Source organism: Tachyglossus aculeatus, chromosome 10, assembly GCF_015852505.1.
Source record: "Tachyglossus aculeatus isolate mTacAcu1 chromosome 10, mTacAcu1.pri, whole genome shotgun sequence".
In the NCBI taxonomy this organism is placed as follows: Eukaryota; Metazoa; Chordata; class Mammalia; order Monotremata; family Tachyglossidae; genus Tachyglossus; species Tachyglossus aculeatus.
The window spans coordinates 6,646,144-6,662,124 of record NC_052075.1 but is presented as its reverse complement, the minus strand read 5'-3'; the positions used below and the strand labels follow the sequence as shown (position 1 = coordinate 6,662,124).

Here is a 15,981-nt window from a genome sequence, read left to right as displayed (position 1 = left end):
ATGTTTTGTTTTGTCGCCTGTCTCCCCCTTCTAGACTGCGAGCCCGCTGTCGGGTAGGGACCGTCTCTAGATGTTGCCAACTTGGACTTCCCAAGCGCTTAGCACAGCGCTCTGCGCACAGCAAGCGCTCGATAAATACGGTTGAATGAATGACGGCGGTAACTCGGGCGGCCCCGGGGCGGACTACAAGTCCCGGCATGCCCCGGGCCCGCGGGCGGCGGGCGGCTCGGCGCCCCCCGTCCCGGGGCATGCCGGGAGTTGTAGTCTCGTCGGGGAGGGGCGCGGGGGGCGGGGCCTCCCCCCGTCCCGTCGGCCCCCGCGCCGGCTCCTTCCCGCCGCTCTGGCGGGGCCGGGTTGGCGCGCCCTCCCCTTTCCCTCGGGGGTGACGTCGGGAGAGGGGGAGTGACACGTGTCAATCAACGAGGGCGCGCAGGCGCGGGCGCGCGGCGGGGCTGGAGCGCCGGGAGGCCCGCGCGGGCCGGGTGGGGGCCCGCGCCTCCCGTATGTAAATGAGGGCGCGTGACGCGGGACGCAGATGGACAAGGGAAGAGGGAGAATGGCCGCTGCCGCCGCCACGGCCGCCGCCACCGCCACAGCCGCCTCAGCCGCCTCAGCCGCCGCCGCCGCCGCCACAGCCGCCGCCTCAGCCGCCGCCTCAGCCGCAGCCGCCGCCGCCGCCGCCGCCGCGGCCGCGCAGTGCCGGAGCCCGCGCTGCGCCGCCGAGAGGAGGGGATTCCGGCGGGAACTCGACTCCTGGAGACACCGCCTCATGCACTGTGTAGGTAAGAGAGGGACCGGACCCCCCCCCCCACACACACACACACACACACCGCCCCCGCCGAGCTGTCCGTGCCCGCCGCCGCCGCCGCCGACGCTCCCGCTGTTTTGTGCGGGAGCCGTCGGTCGGTCGGTCGGTCGGTGTGTGTACGTCTTTAAGAAGGAGCCGCTCGAGCGCCCGACGGTTGGGATTTGAAGTTCGCCCTCCCTCCTTGGCGGCCTGGACGGCTGGGGCGGGGGGGCGGGGTTGCCATGACGACGGCGCCCCCTGCTCCCCGCGGACGCCCCTCCGGCTCCCATCTCGGGGAGCGGGCCGTGGGACTGGACCTGCCTCCCCCCCCCCCCGCCCCCCTTTTTCAGTCCCATCGCAGACCCCCCCAGAAAATCCCTACTCCCGTCCCAGCCCCACCGGAAAATCCTCTCCCATTACAGCCGCCCCCCAACCTATTCCCATCACATCCCCACCGGAAAACCCTCTCCCATTATAGCCCCCCAAACCACTTCCATCACAGCCCCACCAGAAAGCCCTCTCCCATTATAGCCCCCCCAACCTACTTCCATTATAGGCCCCCCCAAACCACTCCTATCACAGCCCCTCCAGAAAACTCTCTCCCGTTATAACCCCCCCAACCTACTCCCATCACAGCCCCACCAGCAAATCCTCTCCCGTTATAGCCCCCCCAGCCTACTCCCATCACAGCCCCACCAGAAAACCCTCTCCCATTATAGCCCCCCAAACCACTCCCATCACAGCGCCCCAACCTACTCCCATCACAGCCCCACCGGAAAACCCTCTCCCATTATAGCCCCCCCAACCTACTCCCATCACAGCCCCACCAGAAAACCCTCTCCCATTATAGCCCCCCCAACTTACTCCCATCACAGCCCCACCAGAAAACCCTCTCCCATTATAACCCCCCCAACCTACTCCCATCACAGCCCCACCAGCAAATCCTCTCCCGTTATAGCCCCCCCAGCCTACTCCCATCACAGCCCCACCAGAAAACCCTCTCCCATTATAGCCCCCCAAACCACTCCCATCACAGCCCCCCAACCTACTCCCATCACAGCCCCACCGGAAAACCCTCTCCCATTATAGCCCCCCCAACCTACTCCCATCACAGCCCCACCAGAAAACCCTCTCCCATTATAGCCCCCCCAACTTACTCCCATCACAGCCCCACCAGAAAACCCTTTCCCATTATAGCCCCCCCAAACTATTCCCATCACAGCCCCACCAGAAAGCCTTCTCTCATTGCAGCCCCCCCAACCTACTCCCATCACAGCCCCACCAGAAAGCCCTCTCTCGTTGCAGCCCCCCCAACCTACTCCCATCATAGCCCCACCAGAAAACCCTCTCCCATTATAGCGCCCCCCCAACCACTCCCGGCTCCGCCAGTTGTCAGCTGCGTGACTTTGGGCAAGTCACTTAACTTCTCTGTGCCTCAATTACCTCATCTGTAAAATACGATTGACTGTGAGCCCCCCGTGGGACAACCTGATCACCTTGTAACCTCCCCAGTGCTTAGAACAGTGCTCTGCACATAGTAAGCACTTAATAAATGCCATTATTATTATCACAGCCCCACCAGAAAACCCTCTCCCATTATAGCCCCCCCCAACCTACTCCCATCACAGCCCCACTGGAAAACCCTCTTCCATTATAGCCCCCCCCCCCCCAACCACTCCCATCCCAGCCCCACCGGAAAACCCTCTCCCATTATAGCCCCCCGCCTACTCCCCTCACGACCTCCTCTCCAAAAAAGCCCCATTCCCATCACAGCCCTCCCCCCAACCCACTCCCATTATGGCCCCCCAGAACCCACTTTGATCACAGCCTCTCCCCCAAAACCCACTCCTGTTACAGCCCCCTCAAAACCCACTCCCATCACAGTCTGCCCCCAATAAACTCCACTTCCATCACAGGCCCCTTCAAAAAAAAAAACGCCTCATTCCCATTATAGCCCCCCAAGCCCCATTCCCATCACAGTCTCCACTCCAAAGAAACCCACTCCCATCACAGTCTCCTCTCCAAAGAAACCCATTCCCATTACAGCCCCCCCAAAACCTACTCCCATCACAGCCTCCCCCCAAAAAACCCACTCCCATCATAGCCCCCCTCAAAAAAACACACTCCCATCACAGTCTCCTCTCCAAAGAAACCCACTCCCATCAAAGCCCCCCCCCCAAAACCCGCTCCCACCACAGCCCCCCAAACTCCCATCACAGCCACCTCCCCCCAAAATCCACTTCCTTCACACAGCCCCCACCCACCGAACTGGGGAGTCTTTGCCCAGGTTCCTTCCAAACCGTCGCCAACGTTGGTGCACGCAATGGTACCCGGGTAAGGGGCGGCGCTCGCACCTTGCTACCCACACTGGACACGAGCCGGACAATTGACTGGGCAGGTTTTCTGGTCTCGGGCACCGAGAGAAGCCCCAGATATCAGGCCAGGGGAAGGGAGGGGGCCATTGTCCGGGGAGCGAAGCCCAACAGCTTGCTTTACTCCCCTGGAAGTTCTTTGGCACGGAGTTAGGTAAACATAACCTTAAAGTGTGGCGGAAAACAAGTCTCTTCGTCTTGTTTCCATCTGTTCTTCTTGCCCCCACCCCCCGATTCCCTCCCTCCCGGTTATTTCTTTAGATTCTCGCCGGCTGAAGTTACAATCTAGGAAGGATGCACCAAATTCTGTTCTGTTGCGGGAGACGCGTAGTAAGCGGTTCACATCTTTTTAGGACCGTGTGCTGTAGGAGCGTGCTGCGGGAACTTAAGGAGGCTAGAAGAGCTCCCCAAGAAATAGTTCAGTTAAAGGCCTAGATATATACCAGGGCCACCGTGAAGAAGTCCGGACCGGATTCACTCGACGCACCCAAAGGAGGAAAAGCGAGCTGTCAGACCTGTAAATATCTGGATCTTCCCAGGAAACTTTTCAGTATCATTGGCTTAATTATCAAAGCAAGAGTCCAGTAAAACTTACACCTGACGTTGTGTCAACTTTGGGAAGGGGTGTTTTTGAGTAAGCTTCACAGTTCCGGCTTGAAAGAATGGTAGTTGTAAGAATCCCAGCCCTCCTGTTGCACTTTATAGTTAGTCGCAGCTATTCTGACTCTGAATAGTCACTGAACCGAGTTCAGCCAGAACCCAGCCTGATGACAGCCTCGCAACATGGCTGTTGCCAGAATCAGCGTAGTTCCGTTGTGCGGGAGCATATTGAATTAGGTAGGGCAAAAAGGGGGATGGTTTTTCCTGAGTGTTTTTTATTATATTTTAGTGCTGGAATGTACTTTGTCTTCCCTCTCTTAACTTCATTACGCCCATAAACGTGGAGCTGTGTGTCTTGAGAAATCTCGTTTCGTGTGGTGGCTTTTTCGGACACTTAAAAAAATGGCGAAAGATTGATTAGGCCAGGAGGCAAATATTTGGAAAATTAGCCGTGTTGTCATCCTTACAGAATACTCAGATTATTTGGGATCATTCTTGTCATCTGTGACTCTTTTTTTTTTCCAAATACTGATTTTTTACCAGAGTATAGATAGGCCCTGTGTGTGAATGTAATTTTTTTTTTTTTAGGCCGTAAGTATACATGGACATTTTTTTTCAAACATACACTATGAAGGAGGGCTCAGTATGGGTGCAGATCTTTTTTTAAGGTTTTAAAGAATCACCTGTTGGATTCCGTGTTGTCATCCTTACAGAATACTCAGATTATTTGGGATCATTCTTGTCATCTGTGACTTTTTTTTTTTCCAAATACTGATTTTTACCAGAGTGTAGATAGGCCCTGTGTGTGAATGTAATTTTTTTTTTTTTTTTAGGCCGTATGTATACATGGACATTTTTTCTCAAACATACACTATGAAGGAGGGCTCAGTATGGGTGCAGATCTTTTTTTAAGGTTTTAAAGAATCACCTGTTGGATTCCGTGTTTGACATGGGTACTGTATGTAGTGTGTGTGTGGGGGGGGGGGGGGGGAAGGCAGTGGTTAACTGAATATGTATATAGCGCTTTTCCATCTAAATATTGTGTATTCTAAAATCAGTTAGCAAATACGAGCAAATCAACATGTACTCAATGCTGTGGTCTTTTTCACTCCATAACAGCTTTCATTTTCACTCTGGTAATTTATTAGCCTCCTCACCCATAGAAAAGATCTGTACTCCACATTGTGTAGAGATGCTGAGAAGCCTAACAACTTGTCAGTGTAACACAGTGGAGTTAGAACAAGATTACAGGCCTTTTGAATCTGTCTTAAAATTAGCGCACTGATTCAATTTTGCCTCAGAGGTGTGTAACTGTATCTCTCAGATTTCAAGAAAATAGAAAGGGGGTGGTGGTGTGTGCACTTGTGTGTGTGTGTGTGTGTTGTGGGTGGGTGGAGGATTGCCATCATGTTCAACTAGGGGATCAAAATCCTGCCCGGAGGAACATTTTATAGATTTGGCAAAGAGGCTCTCGAAGATGTGGTGGTTTTGACTTCTCCCGACCACTTGTGATGACTACTGTATATGCCTTTTTTTTTTTTTAAACACCCACTTGGACTTGAGTAACTGGGGATTGTACCTTTATGCCTTTGTGCAATTGAATCTGGGGGCTTATTTGATGTTGACTCAGCTGCTTTTATAGCCATCTTTTGGGGGAAGTATTTTGGATAAGGAGTCCGGAGTCCTTATCTAATCAGTTGATTTTTATAATACTCTTAACTTGCCTTAGAAAGTCACATGTAAATTACGCACAGGTCCGGGCCCTGAAATATTGGCAGGCCTTTAAGAATCAGTGGGCAGATGAAATGCTAATAATTTGAAGTCTTGATTTCCCTGATCAGGCTGTTGGCTCTCAAATACATAGTAAAAACAGAACAGAAAAGTGTGCTTTGAATGTGTTTAAAAAAAAAAGAGGGCCAGTAAATATGAAATTAGTGCTTAGAACAGTGCTTGGCACATAGCGCTTAAATACCAACATTATTATTATTATTATTATGAAAATTTGTGTATAGCATACTCTTGAGGGAAAGAAAAAGATAAAAGAGAAACAGGCCAAGCAAGATATTTAAATTGGGAGTGAATCTGTCAGGGTTTTGAAGTAGTCTGTGCATAGGTGGGAACAAAACCATCGTTTCTGTTCCCGTCAGCCCCTACCACGTGGATCCCACCATACCATCTCAGTCCCTTGCCCACATGTAGTTTTCAGGCTTCCTAACCCTGCGGACATTTGCATTCTTGGCCGGTATGTTAGCCGAGTTTAGAAACTATTTCAAAAGTTCTGGTTCATATTTAAGATCCCTCTTCTGAGAACTAATTCAAAGATGTTTTCTCCTGTCCTGGATAGTGTCCCTTGTTGTTTTGCATGTATTCCATCGAATTGTTTTTATATTTTTTCTCCTCAGTTCTGTAACTGTTTAATGGCTCTTCTTGGTTCAAAGCAGTTCCACAAATGGTCTCTCTGATTAAGCCAGATAAAACCAAAAGCAGGGGAAAAGTCCAGGAAAGGTGACATCCAAGTCAAGGTAGTTAAATAGTTTAAGTCTCTTGAGCATCCATAGAGAACAAAATAATTAAAATACTCCGTTAATCCCTAAACCTCATTTTATCTAATAGTCACAACCTCCTTTTCAAACAGACCCTTTTCCAGAACAGTAAACATAAAAGAAAATTGGTTGGTTAGAGGATCATCTCTTTATTCCTTTTTGAGCAGGATCTGTGGAGGTACTAATGAACAATGCTATGTCTAAAACCAGGAGAGTAAAAAGAAGGGGTCTGGTTAGCATGGCTCTGAAAAATCCATGTTTTCCTTTCATTTGAAAGTTGCCTCACCAATCCCACCCCATTCTCCTTCTTCCCCCCCCGCCCCCTCCCCAAATCTGGATTTTGCCATAAAAAAGATCAGCAGGTACTACTTTTAAGGCAGTACCAGGGATACTACAGAGCATAATTGAACCCCAGTAACCGCTAGCCCATTGCCCTCTACCTCTCTGGGGTCACTGCTAGTCATCATTTATCCTCTCTCAAACCAGGCCTTAATTTAATCGTATCGTGTCATCGAGGTAGAGGCACAAGGGCACGCGCAGATCTCTTGATGACATCTGGCCACAAGTAGCTGTTTTTATACATTTTTGCAAACCTGGGCCTCTGCTTCCTTCACTTATCAATTAATTTAAACCATATGGAAAATTAGTGATAGCGTTAGAATAATGTTCTCATGATTTGGGCACGAGCATCTTCCTCAATCACTCTTGGCTCCTTTTCTATGCAGTTTGTAGAATTATCGAGTTCCTTGGAAGAAAGATATCGTGAGCAGATGAAAAGACCGCCTCCCTGCTCTCCTTCTTGACCCCTGTTGCGTTTGCAATCAGTCGTATTTAAGAGCCCTCACTGTGTGCAGAGCACTGTACTAAGCACTTGGGAGAGTACAGTATAGACGTTTCGTGGCCCCATGGTGGGACCCCAGGCCTGGGAGTTAGAGGACCTGGGTTCTGATCCTGGTTCAACCACTTTGAGCGCTTTGGGACCCGGGGCAAGTAACTTCACTTCTCTGTGCCTCATCTGTAAAATCGGGGTTAAGACTGAGTGAGCCCTGTGTGGGACAGAGTCTGTGTCCAACTTGATTATATTGATGATCTACCCCATTGCCTAGAATAGGGCCTGGCACATAGTAGGCTCTTAACAAATACCATTAAAGAACACAGAGTTGGTCATCCTTTCCTTGACTCTGGCCTTAGATTTCAAGACACTGTATATAAGAATCATTGGAAGTTGTCATAAATGTAGTATCGTTAAGCGCTTACTAGGTGCCAAATGCTGGAGGAGATACAAGATCATCAGGTCCCACACGGGGCTCACATTCTAAGTAGGAGGGAATACAGGTATTGAATCCCTATTTGGCCAGTGAGGGAACTGAGGCACAGAGAAGTTAATTGAATTGCCCAAGGTCACACAGCAGGTGAGTGGCGATGCCGGGATTAGAACCCAGGTATTCTGATTCCCAGGCCCATTCTATTTCCACTAGGCCATACTGCTTCTACTTAATATCTAATGTTAGAAGTAAGTATTAGGCACCTAGCCGGGTAATTCAAAACAAGTGGTGGCTAAGTAAGAGGCGATACCTCCACTCCAGTCAAATGATTGGCAGTCTGGCATGCATGCCTTGTAACCTCCCCAGTGCTTAGAACAGTGCTTTGCACATAGTAAGTGCTTAATAAATGCCATCATTATTATTATTATGCCAGGCAGTAGCATGCCAGGCTGTCTTGCTTGGCTCTTCAGTCTCTGGTTGTGTTTTAGCCACGGCCCCAAGTCCTGCATTGCTTCCCTCCCCGCGCTTGTTTTCCATTTACGGTGGTAGGTCTGGAGAGTATGTGATTCCAGAGGAACAATTCAGATATCAGGGTAAGTGGCAGAAGACCCCGAGGAGCCAGGTGTACCCGGCTAGCTCCAGAACTGTAGCCTGGGCAGCAGGAGTCAAGGGGAAGGGTGGCTCTGGCCACTGATGCATGATGACAGCTCACTGGCCCAATCAATGGAGAATGGGGCACATCTCTAGAGCAGTAGCATAGGTTATTACTCTACCCTCCCTACCCTCGGTCTGAACAGTGTGGCACCTGAAAAACTTTGCATGTGCCCGTTGACTGCTTTAAGACCGCTGATACGGAAACAAACATGAAGGTAGAGCTATAGGCCGCTGTATTGTGCTATTGTGCAGGCTTAGTGGTAAATGCGTGTAGTGGGTGGAGAGACTCAGGGGTTGGAGATTTTGGTGGTGGAATTTGCCCCCACCTTTCCCATTTGTTGGATAAGGTTTTGGTTTTGTTTTGATGGTAGTTGTTATTAAGCGCTTACCATGTGCCCGGCACTGTCCTTAGCTCTAGGGAAGATACAAGCTAGTCAGGTTGGACTCAGTCCTGGCGTACTGGATAGAACACGGGCCTGAGCGTCAGAAGGCCATGGGTTCTAGTCCCGGCTCCGCCACTGTCTGCTGTTTGACCTTGGGCAAGTCACTTCACTTCTCTGAGCCTCATTTTACCTCATCTGTAAAATGGGGATTGAGACTGTGAGCCCCACATGGGGCAGGGACTGTGTCCAACCCGATTTGCTTGTATCCACCCCAGCACCTAGTACAGTGCACATAGTAAGCACTTAACAAACACCACAATTATTATTATTATTATCATCATCATTATTTCCCACATGGGGCTCACAGTCAGTCCCTGTTTTACAGATGAGGTAACTGAGGCACAGAGAAGTTGTCACACAGCAGACAAGTGGCGGAGCTGGAATTAGAACCCAGGTCCTTCTGAATGCCGGGCCTGGGCTCTATCCAGTAGACTATGCTGCTTCCCGGCATCAGTTGGAAATTCAGAAGCTGTTAGAATGGGAAAGAGGGCACTTGGAGAGCAGGGAGAAGGAGGTTGTTTCAAGCTCAGTGGGAAGGGTGGATTAAAAGGCTGACTTTTCTGAGAAAGAACGAAGGTGGCAGAGAGTCGGGGGAGACTTGAAATAGTGAAGATGTTAGTTCTCATGTTTAGATGATGGGAGTGTAGGAGGGAATTCACTGAAAGACGCTAAGGAGAGAGGTAGGAATAGCATGACCTGGGGAAGATGAGTGTGACGGTATCATGCAGAATTGACGAGAGCGGAACTTGAGATGTGGGTCTAATGAAGAGAGGTTATACTAATCTCGGGAAGTAGAACTAGCCTGACAAAGGCTGAAAAGGAAACATACGTAGACGGTTCTGCATACGGTGTGTTTTCATTCTCCAATTCAGATGCGGCACTCTTGAATGATTAAGGAACGTTCTTGCCGCAATGGATATCTACCTAGATACAGTGTACCTTCATGCGACGATAAAGTCCGGTGTCAGTAGCTTCCAACTGGAAGAACCGATCTCTCCATAAACTGAAGTGATCGCTTCTGATCCTAATTCTGATTTTTAACTTGTGTTTAGTATTTTGGACCGGGAGGGCTGTGTGAGAGTTAGGAAGTCCTCCTATTCTGATCTGGGTTGGGATCTTGTGATGAAATGAGAAATGATGCAGTGGCCCACTTCCTTCTCCTGGAAACATCCAACTTAGCTGCTTTAAATGAGTATTTGTGACATTCTTACTATGTGCCAGGCACTGTAACAAGAACAACAATATTAATAGTGGTATTTATTAAGCACTTACTACGTGACATGCACTGTTCTAAGCGCTGGGGTAGATACAAGATATTTGGGTTGGACACAGTCCCTGTTCTACATAGGGCTCGCAGTCTTAATCCCCAATTTACAGATGAGGGAACTGAGGCAGAGAGAAGTTAAGTGACTTGCCCATGTTCATACAACAGACAAGTGGTGGAGCCGGGATTAGAACCCATGCTCCAAAAATACTGGGAAAATGCAAGATAATCAGGTTAGCTTCAGTGACACTTTCTTCTCCTGATTATCCACCTTTCTGGCCGGTCTCTCTCTCTCTCTCTCTCTGTCTCTGTCTCTCTCTCTCTCTCTCTCTCCCTCCCTCTCTCTCCCTCTCTCTCCCTCTCTCTCCCTCTCTCTCCCTCTCTCTCCCTCTCTCTCCCTCTCTCTCCCTCTCTCTCCCTCTCTCTCCCTCTCTCTCCCTCTCTCTCCCTCTCTCTCCCTCTCTCTCCCTCTCTCCTCTCTCTTCTCTCTCTCTTCTCTACCCCTCCCCCCAAACGCAGGAGTAGATGCAAGTGAATTAGGGTGGACATAGGCCCTGTCTTGCATGGGGCTCACAGTCTAAGTAGGAGGTAGCATTGAGGCACAGAGAAGTGAAATGACTTGCCCAAGGCCACACAGCTATCATTTGGCAGAGCTGGGATTAGAACCCAGGTCCTCTGAATTCCAGGCCCTTTTTCTTTCTCTAGGCCGAGCAGCTTCTCAGTCCCCTTCCCCGGCCCCTCCTCTCACTAACCTCTCTCCTCTGCAGTCTCACATTTCCTTCTGCCTTCAGGACATATCTACTTGGCTGTCATGCTGACACCTCAAACTTAATATGTCCTAAACAGAACTCCTCATCTTCCATCCCCTCCCTTTCCCATCACTGTAGACAACACCATTATCCTGCGTTTCTCTCAAGCCCGTAACCTTGGCACTATCCTCGACTCCTCTCTCTCATTCAGCCCTCATATTCAGTGTGTTACCAAACCATATTGGTTCTGCCTTCATGTCATGGCTAAAATTCGCCCTTTCCTCTGCATCCAAACTGCTACTACACTGATCTTCCCCCTTCTAGACTGTGAGCCCGTTGTTGGGTAGGGACCATCTCTATCTGTTGCCGACTTGTATTTCCCAAGCGCTTAGTGCAGTGTTCTGCACACAGTAAGCGCTCAATAAATATGATTGAATGAATGAATGATCCAAGCACTTATCCTATTCCACCTTGACTGCTGCATCGGTAATTTATTTATATTAATGTCTGCCCCTCCCTCTGTACTGTAAACTTGTCGTGGGCAGGAAATGTGTCTGTTACATTGTTTTATTGTATTCTCCCAAGAGCTTAGCACAGTGCTCAGCACACGGTAAGTACTCAGTAAATACGGCTGACTGACTGACTTTCCTGCCTCCTGTCTCTCCCCACTCCAGTCCGTACTTCACTCTATTGCCCGGACCATCTTTCTAAAAAAATAAGTTTAGTACTTGCCTCAGAAACCTCCGATGGTTGCCCATCCACCTCCATGTCACACAGAAGCTCCTTACCATCTGCTTTGAAGCACTCGATCCTCTCGCCCCCCTCCTATCTCTCCTTGCTGATTTCCAACTATAACCCAGCCCACACACTTTGCTTTTCCAACCCCAGCCTACTCAGTGTACCTCGATCTCGTCTATCTCTCCGCCAACCCCTTGCCCATATTCCTTCCCCTGGCCCGGAACTCTCTCTCCCCTCATATCCAACTCTCTTCACCTTCGAAGCTTTATTAAAATCCCATCTCCTTCAAGAGACCTTCCCGGACTAAGCCTTCATATCCCCTACTCCCTTCTGCATTGCCCAGCCACTTGGATCTTCACCCTCTAAGCACCTGCTATTCACCACAGCCCTAATGTACTATCCATAATTCATCTTAATGCCTGTCTCCCCCTCTAGATTGTAAGCTTCTGGTGGGCAGGGACTGCATCAACTAATTCTGTTGTAGTCTGCCAAGTACTTGGTACACTACTCTGAACTTAATAAGCTTTTAATACCACTGATTGATTTGATTCAAAGGAGTCGTCCCCCCCCCCCCCATTTTGCCTCTGATTCTAGTGGTTATTTTTAACCCTCTCCCTGGCATAGCACCTCACCTCAAATCAGAGATACACTAAATGATCTTAGAGAGAGAGCAGGTAAACACTAAATGATCTTGGCTGAAAATTTTGGGAGATACTTGGGAAACTGGCAGCCCAGTAGTCAATCATGTAATAGTACACTGTAGACGTAATGTATATATACACCCATTTTTGTCATCTGAGTGGTATTCCTTTTCCTCCCCTCTCCTATATTTTTCCTTTCCTCTCTAAATCTATCCTTATTAACTCCTCTGCCTCCCAATTATATTACTATATGTGTCTTCCCTTCTTTCCATTCCAGGTGTCTGTTGGATTCACTCACTGTTTTTCTATTCCCTGACCCTCTTATCTCCTCTCATTGCCCCTCTTTCTCATTCCCAATTTTGTTCACTCCTGTATGTTCCTCTCACCCCGTGGTATTCTCTTGCCTAAGGTTTTTTTTTTTGACCCCTCCTTCTCTGTTTTTAACTTTTTTTCCTGTTTCCACCCTCTGCTTGTCATTGTTCTTTCTTCCTCAGCCACCTTTCCTTGCTCTCCTCCCCTCCCCCCACCCAAAATCTCGTATGGTTGGTGTTGGTCTGGTAGGAGAGAAGGATGTGGGTTCTTATCCCGGCTCCATCATTTGTCTGCTGTGTGACCTTGGACAAGTCACTTCACTCCTCTTCTGTCAAATGGGGATTGAGACTATGAGCTCCATGTGGGACAGGAGCCCAACCCGATTTGTTTGTATCTACCCCAGCAGTTAGTACAGTGCTTTGCACATAGTAAGGACTTAACAGGTACCATTATTATTATTATTATTATTATTAGGAAGTGGCTGCCCCCACATGGTTCCGGGAGCCCCAGTGGAAAAGGGTTCTCTGAATTGTGCATGCAGAGCTTCAGCTTGTTTTCCTGCTCACTTGAGAGGTGGAGTTTCCTCATTGGGAGTCAGCCAAACTGGGGCTGGGGCACAGGTTACAACCAAGGCAACACTAACAGGAATCTTAGGGTTTAACATTGTATCCATCAGAGCAAAACTGCTCATCCGTCACTCGGCGCAGAAAAAGGCAGAAAGAAAAGATGTCACGCTTTGGGACCTGGAAGTTAGTCACAAGCTCCCAAAGATGCTTCCCCGAGACTATTCAGTCTTGAGTTTATTGAGCCGTGATTGAGGGGGTGGCATTTTTGGAGGGTGTTTGGAGGCTTGTTTGAGAAAGGCAGGGTGAAGAGTAGGGAGGCCAGCAAGAGGGTGAGGTAAGGGGCTGGCGGCTGTCCAAAATGAATCAATCAGTCAATTAAAGGTGTTTATGGAGTGCTTACCGTGTGCCGAGGAATATGCTTATGGAGTTCTAAATGTGGGAGGGGAATGCTGACCTTTGGAACAGTGAGTACAGAGTGGGACCACCTGGCTTTTAGTACAATAGATAGAAACAAAATTGCATTTATGATTGGCCTTAGCACAGGAGTGTGATTCTGCCTCAATGCAGCACCTCTGAATTTCTACAGAATAGTGCCCGTTTTGAGAACCTAGGCATGTGGGAGTGGAACAGAGGGGCCAAACCACTGCTCCAGAGCTGTAGGGCATTTTCTTCAGCTCTGTAGCAGTATTTAGGCTCCCTCTAAGTCTCATGTCCACTGGGGGAATCCACAAGAGCCAACAGTTTTGTTGAAGGCTGGGGTGAAGGCACACATTTTTCAGGGGTGAGGAGTGTGTGTGTGTTCATTCATTCATTCATTCAGTCGTATTTACTGAGCACTTACTGTGTGCAGAGCACTGGACTAAGCGCTTGGGAAGTACAAGTTGGCAACATATAGGGATGGTCCCTACCCAACAGCGGGCTCACGGTCTAGAAGGGGGAGGCAGACAAAAAAAACCAAAACATATTAACAAAATAAATAGAATAGTAAATATGTGCAAGTAAAATAGAGTAATATGTACAAACATATGTACAGGTGCTGTGGGGAGGGGAAGGAGGTAGGGTGGGGGGATGGGGAGGGGGAAGAGGGGGAGAGGAAGGAGGATGTTGAGGGGGGCAGGCGAGAGGAGGGATGTACCTGGGGGGGAGACTATAAAGATGAGGCAATCGATGGTATTTACTGAGTGGTTACTGGGTGCAGACTACTGTACTAAGCGCTTGGGAGAGGACAGTACATCAGAGTTGGTAGACACATTTCCTTCCCAAATACGGGTATTAATAATGATAATAATGATGGTATTTGTTAAGTGCTATGTGCCAAGCACTGTTCTAAGCACTGGGGTAGATACAAGGTAATCAGGTTGTCCCACATGGGGCTCACAGTCTTAATCTCCATTTTACAGAAGAGGCAGCTGAGGCACAGAGAAGTTAAGTGACTTGCCCAAAGTCACATAGTATTGGTTAATTCATATTAGCCAACGCCCATACCATCAGTGTTCTGGGACATTTCTGTATGCAAATTGGGGGGGCAGGCAAAGATATAAAATGAGTATGAAAAAGGAAAGTTAAAGATATCCATGGAAAGGTCATTAAAGGTGAGAATTTACATAACCTCACAATACCTGTTGTGGCCCCTAGTGACAAACTCTCAATTTAAGAGAATGTGAGGAGTCTGGTTTCACTTCACTTCTTCCCCACCGCTCTTTTCTGACAGTAACTTTGGAGTTTGAATTTAGTAGCAGTAGCAAAATTGTGGACACACTTCGTGCTCTGCGATCTACTGACTTGGAATGAGACGAAAGTGATTATTTGAATAAAGTACTCTACTGTAAACTACCGAAAGACCAATTAAGACCACTGTGGCGGCAGGTACCAGGAAGGAAAATTCCACAGTAATACCTCATTCATTCATTTTTGTAAGATTTTGGCTGACATTTCTTGAATGGCATATGTAGCTGTCCTCCATGCTCCAAGAAGATATCACTGATGTTGAAATTCCTCTCTGAGGGCACGTGTGACAGAAAAAGTTAATTTCAAGACCAACTGTCTTGGCCAAATTGCGCACATACACAAAGATTGTCGCTTGTCCCTTTATGTTTGTTGTTAGCAGCCCCTGAGCCTGTTTTTCCTTTAACCTCCTTGTCTGTCCGATGGCTAACAAAGACTACACCTGTGTCTTAACCTCTATTTAGGTAAAGTATAAATGACAGGCTTTTTGATGTTTGTTTCTCTTACGGTCCCATCTTTGAGCAGTAATACGGCAATAAGGGGCGGTTCCTTGTAAATGGACGTTGGATTTTACCCTCCTCCAGTAAAGGAGATGCTAATCAGGAATTGGCTCAGGACATTTGCCGAACAGCATTAATCCACCGCTGCTCCATATGTAGTTCCATGTTTTGAGTATCCTTGCTGCTCAGGTGGAAAGAAGTCAGCTCTGGGAATCAGAAGCCCTGAATCTTTGGTCCAGCTGCACAAGTTGCGGAATGCCTGTTTGGGATTCGGCCATTAGTAGTGAAGGTTTCTAACTCAAGAAATGATTAGGACATTCTGCAAGGTGGACAGTTCTGAAAAATAGCAGACTTACCCAGGCAGTGAAAATCTCAATGGCTATTTGAGCTACCATACGTTTGGTTAAGTGCCAGAGCTCGGCATCGATATTATTCTCTGGTCACTTCAGCCGCTCAGTGGGTTGTGCACGTAAGAAAGCTTTGCATAATATACAATTGTACATATAACTGTATACAATTATACATAATATACAATATAATATACAGCTCCTCAGCCCACGTGCTCAGTTGTCACACTCCATACTCTAATGAGAACATGACTGTTCCCCCTTTTAGACTGTGAGCCCACTGTTGGGTAGGGACTGTCTCTATATGTTGCCAATTTGTACTTCCCAAGCGCTTAGTACAGTGCTCTGCACACAGTAAGCGCTCAATAAATATTATTGATTGATTGACTGACAGGGACTGTTCTAAACCCTGGGGTAGATAGAAGTTAATGCACAATAATAACAATAATAATAATGGTATTGTGTGTACTGTCTG

The 15,981-nt window shown here is 48.4% G+C and overlaps 1 protein-coding gene across 6 annotated transcripts in view; it reads left to right on the top strand.

Moving 5' to 3' along the window:
• The first annotated feature begins 666 nt into the window (after nucleotides 1-666).
• LCORL (ligand dependent nuclear receptor corepressor like) overlaps nucleotides 667-15,981 on the top strand; it is a 101,597-nt gene continuing 86,282 nt past the window's right edge. The window contains exons 1-2 of one of the 6 annotated variants that reach the window (XM_038752192.1): nucleotides 748-782; nucleotides 3,513-3,676. Coding sequence is in view for 1 of the 6 variants with exons in the window: in XM_038752186.1 (XP_038608114.1) it covers nucleotides 770-782 (13 nt within the window). In the remaining 5 variants the exon portion in view is untranslated. Of the gene's footprint in view, nucleotides 783-3,512; nucleotides 3,677-15,981 lie in introns of those variants that run through there. The other 5 variants (XM_038752186.1, XM_038752191.1, XM_038752190.1 and 2 more) reach the window with 5 other exon arrangements.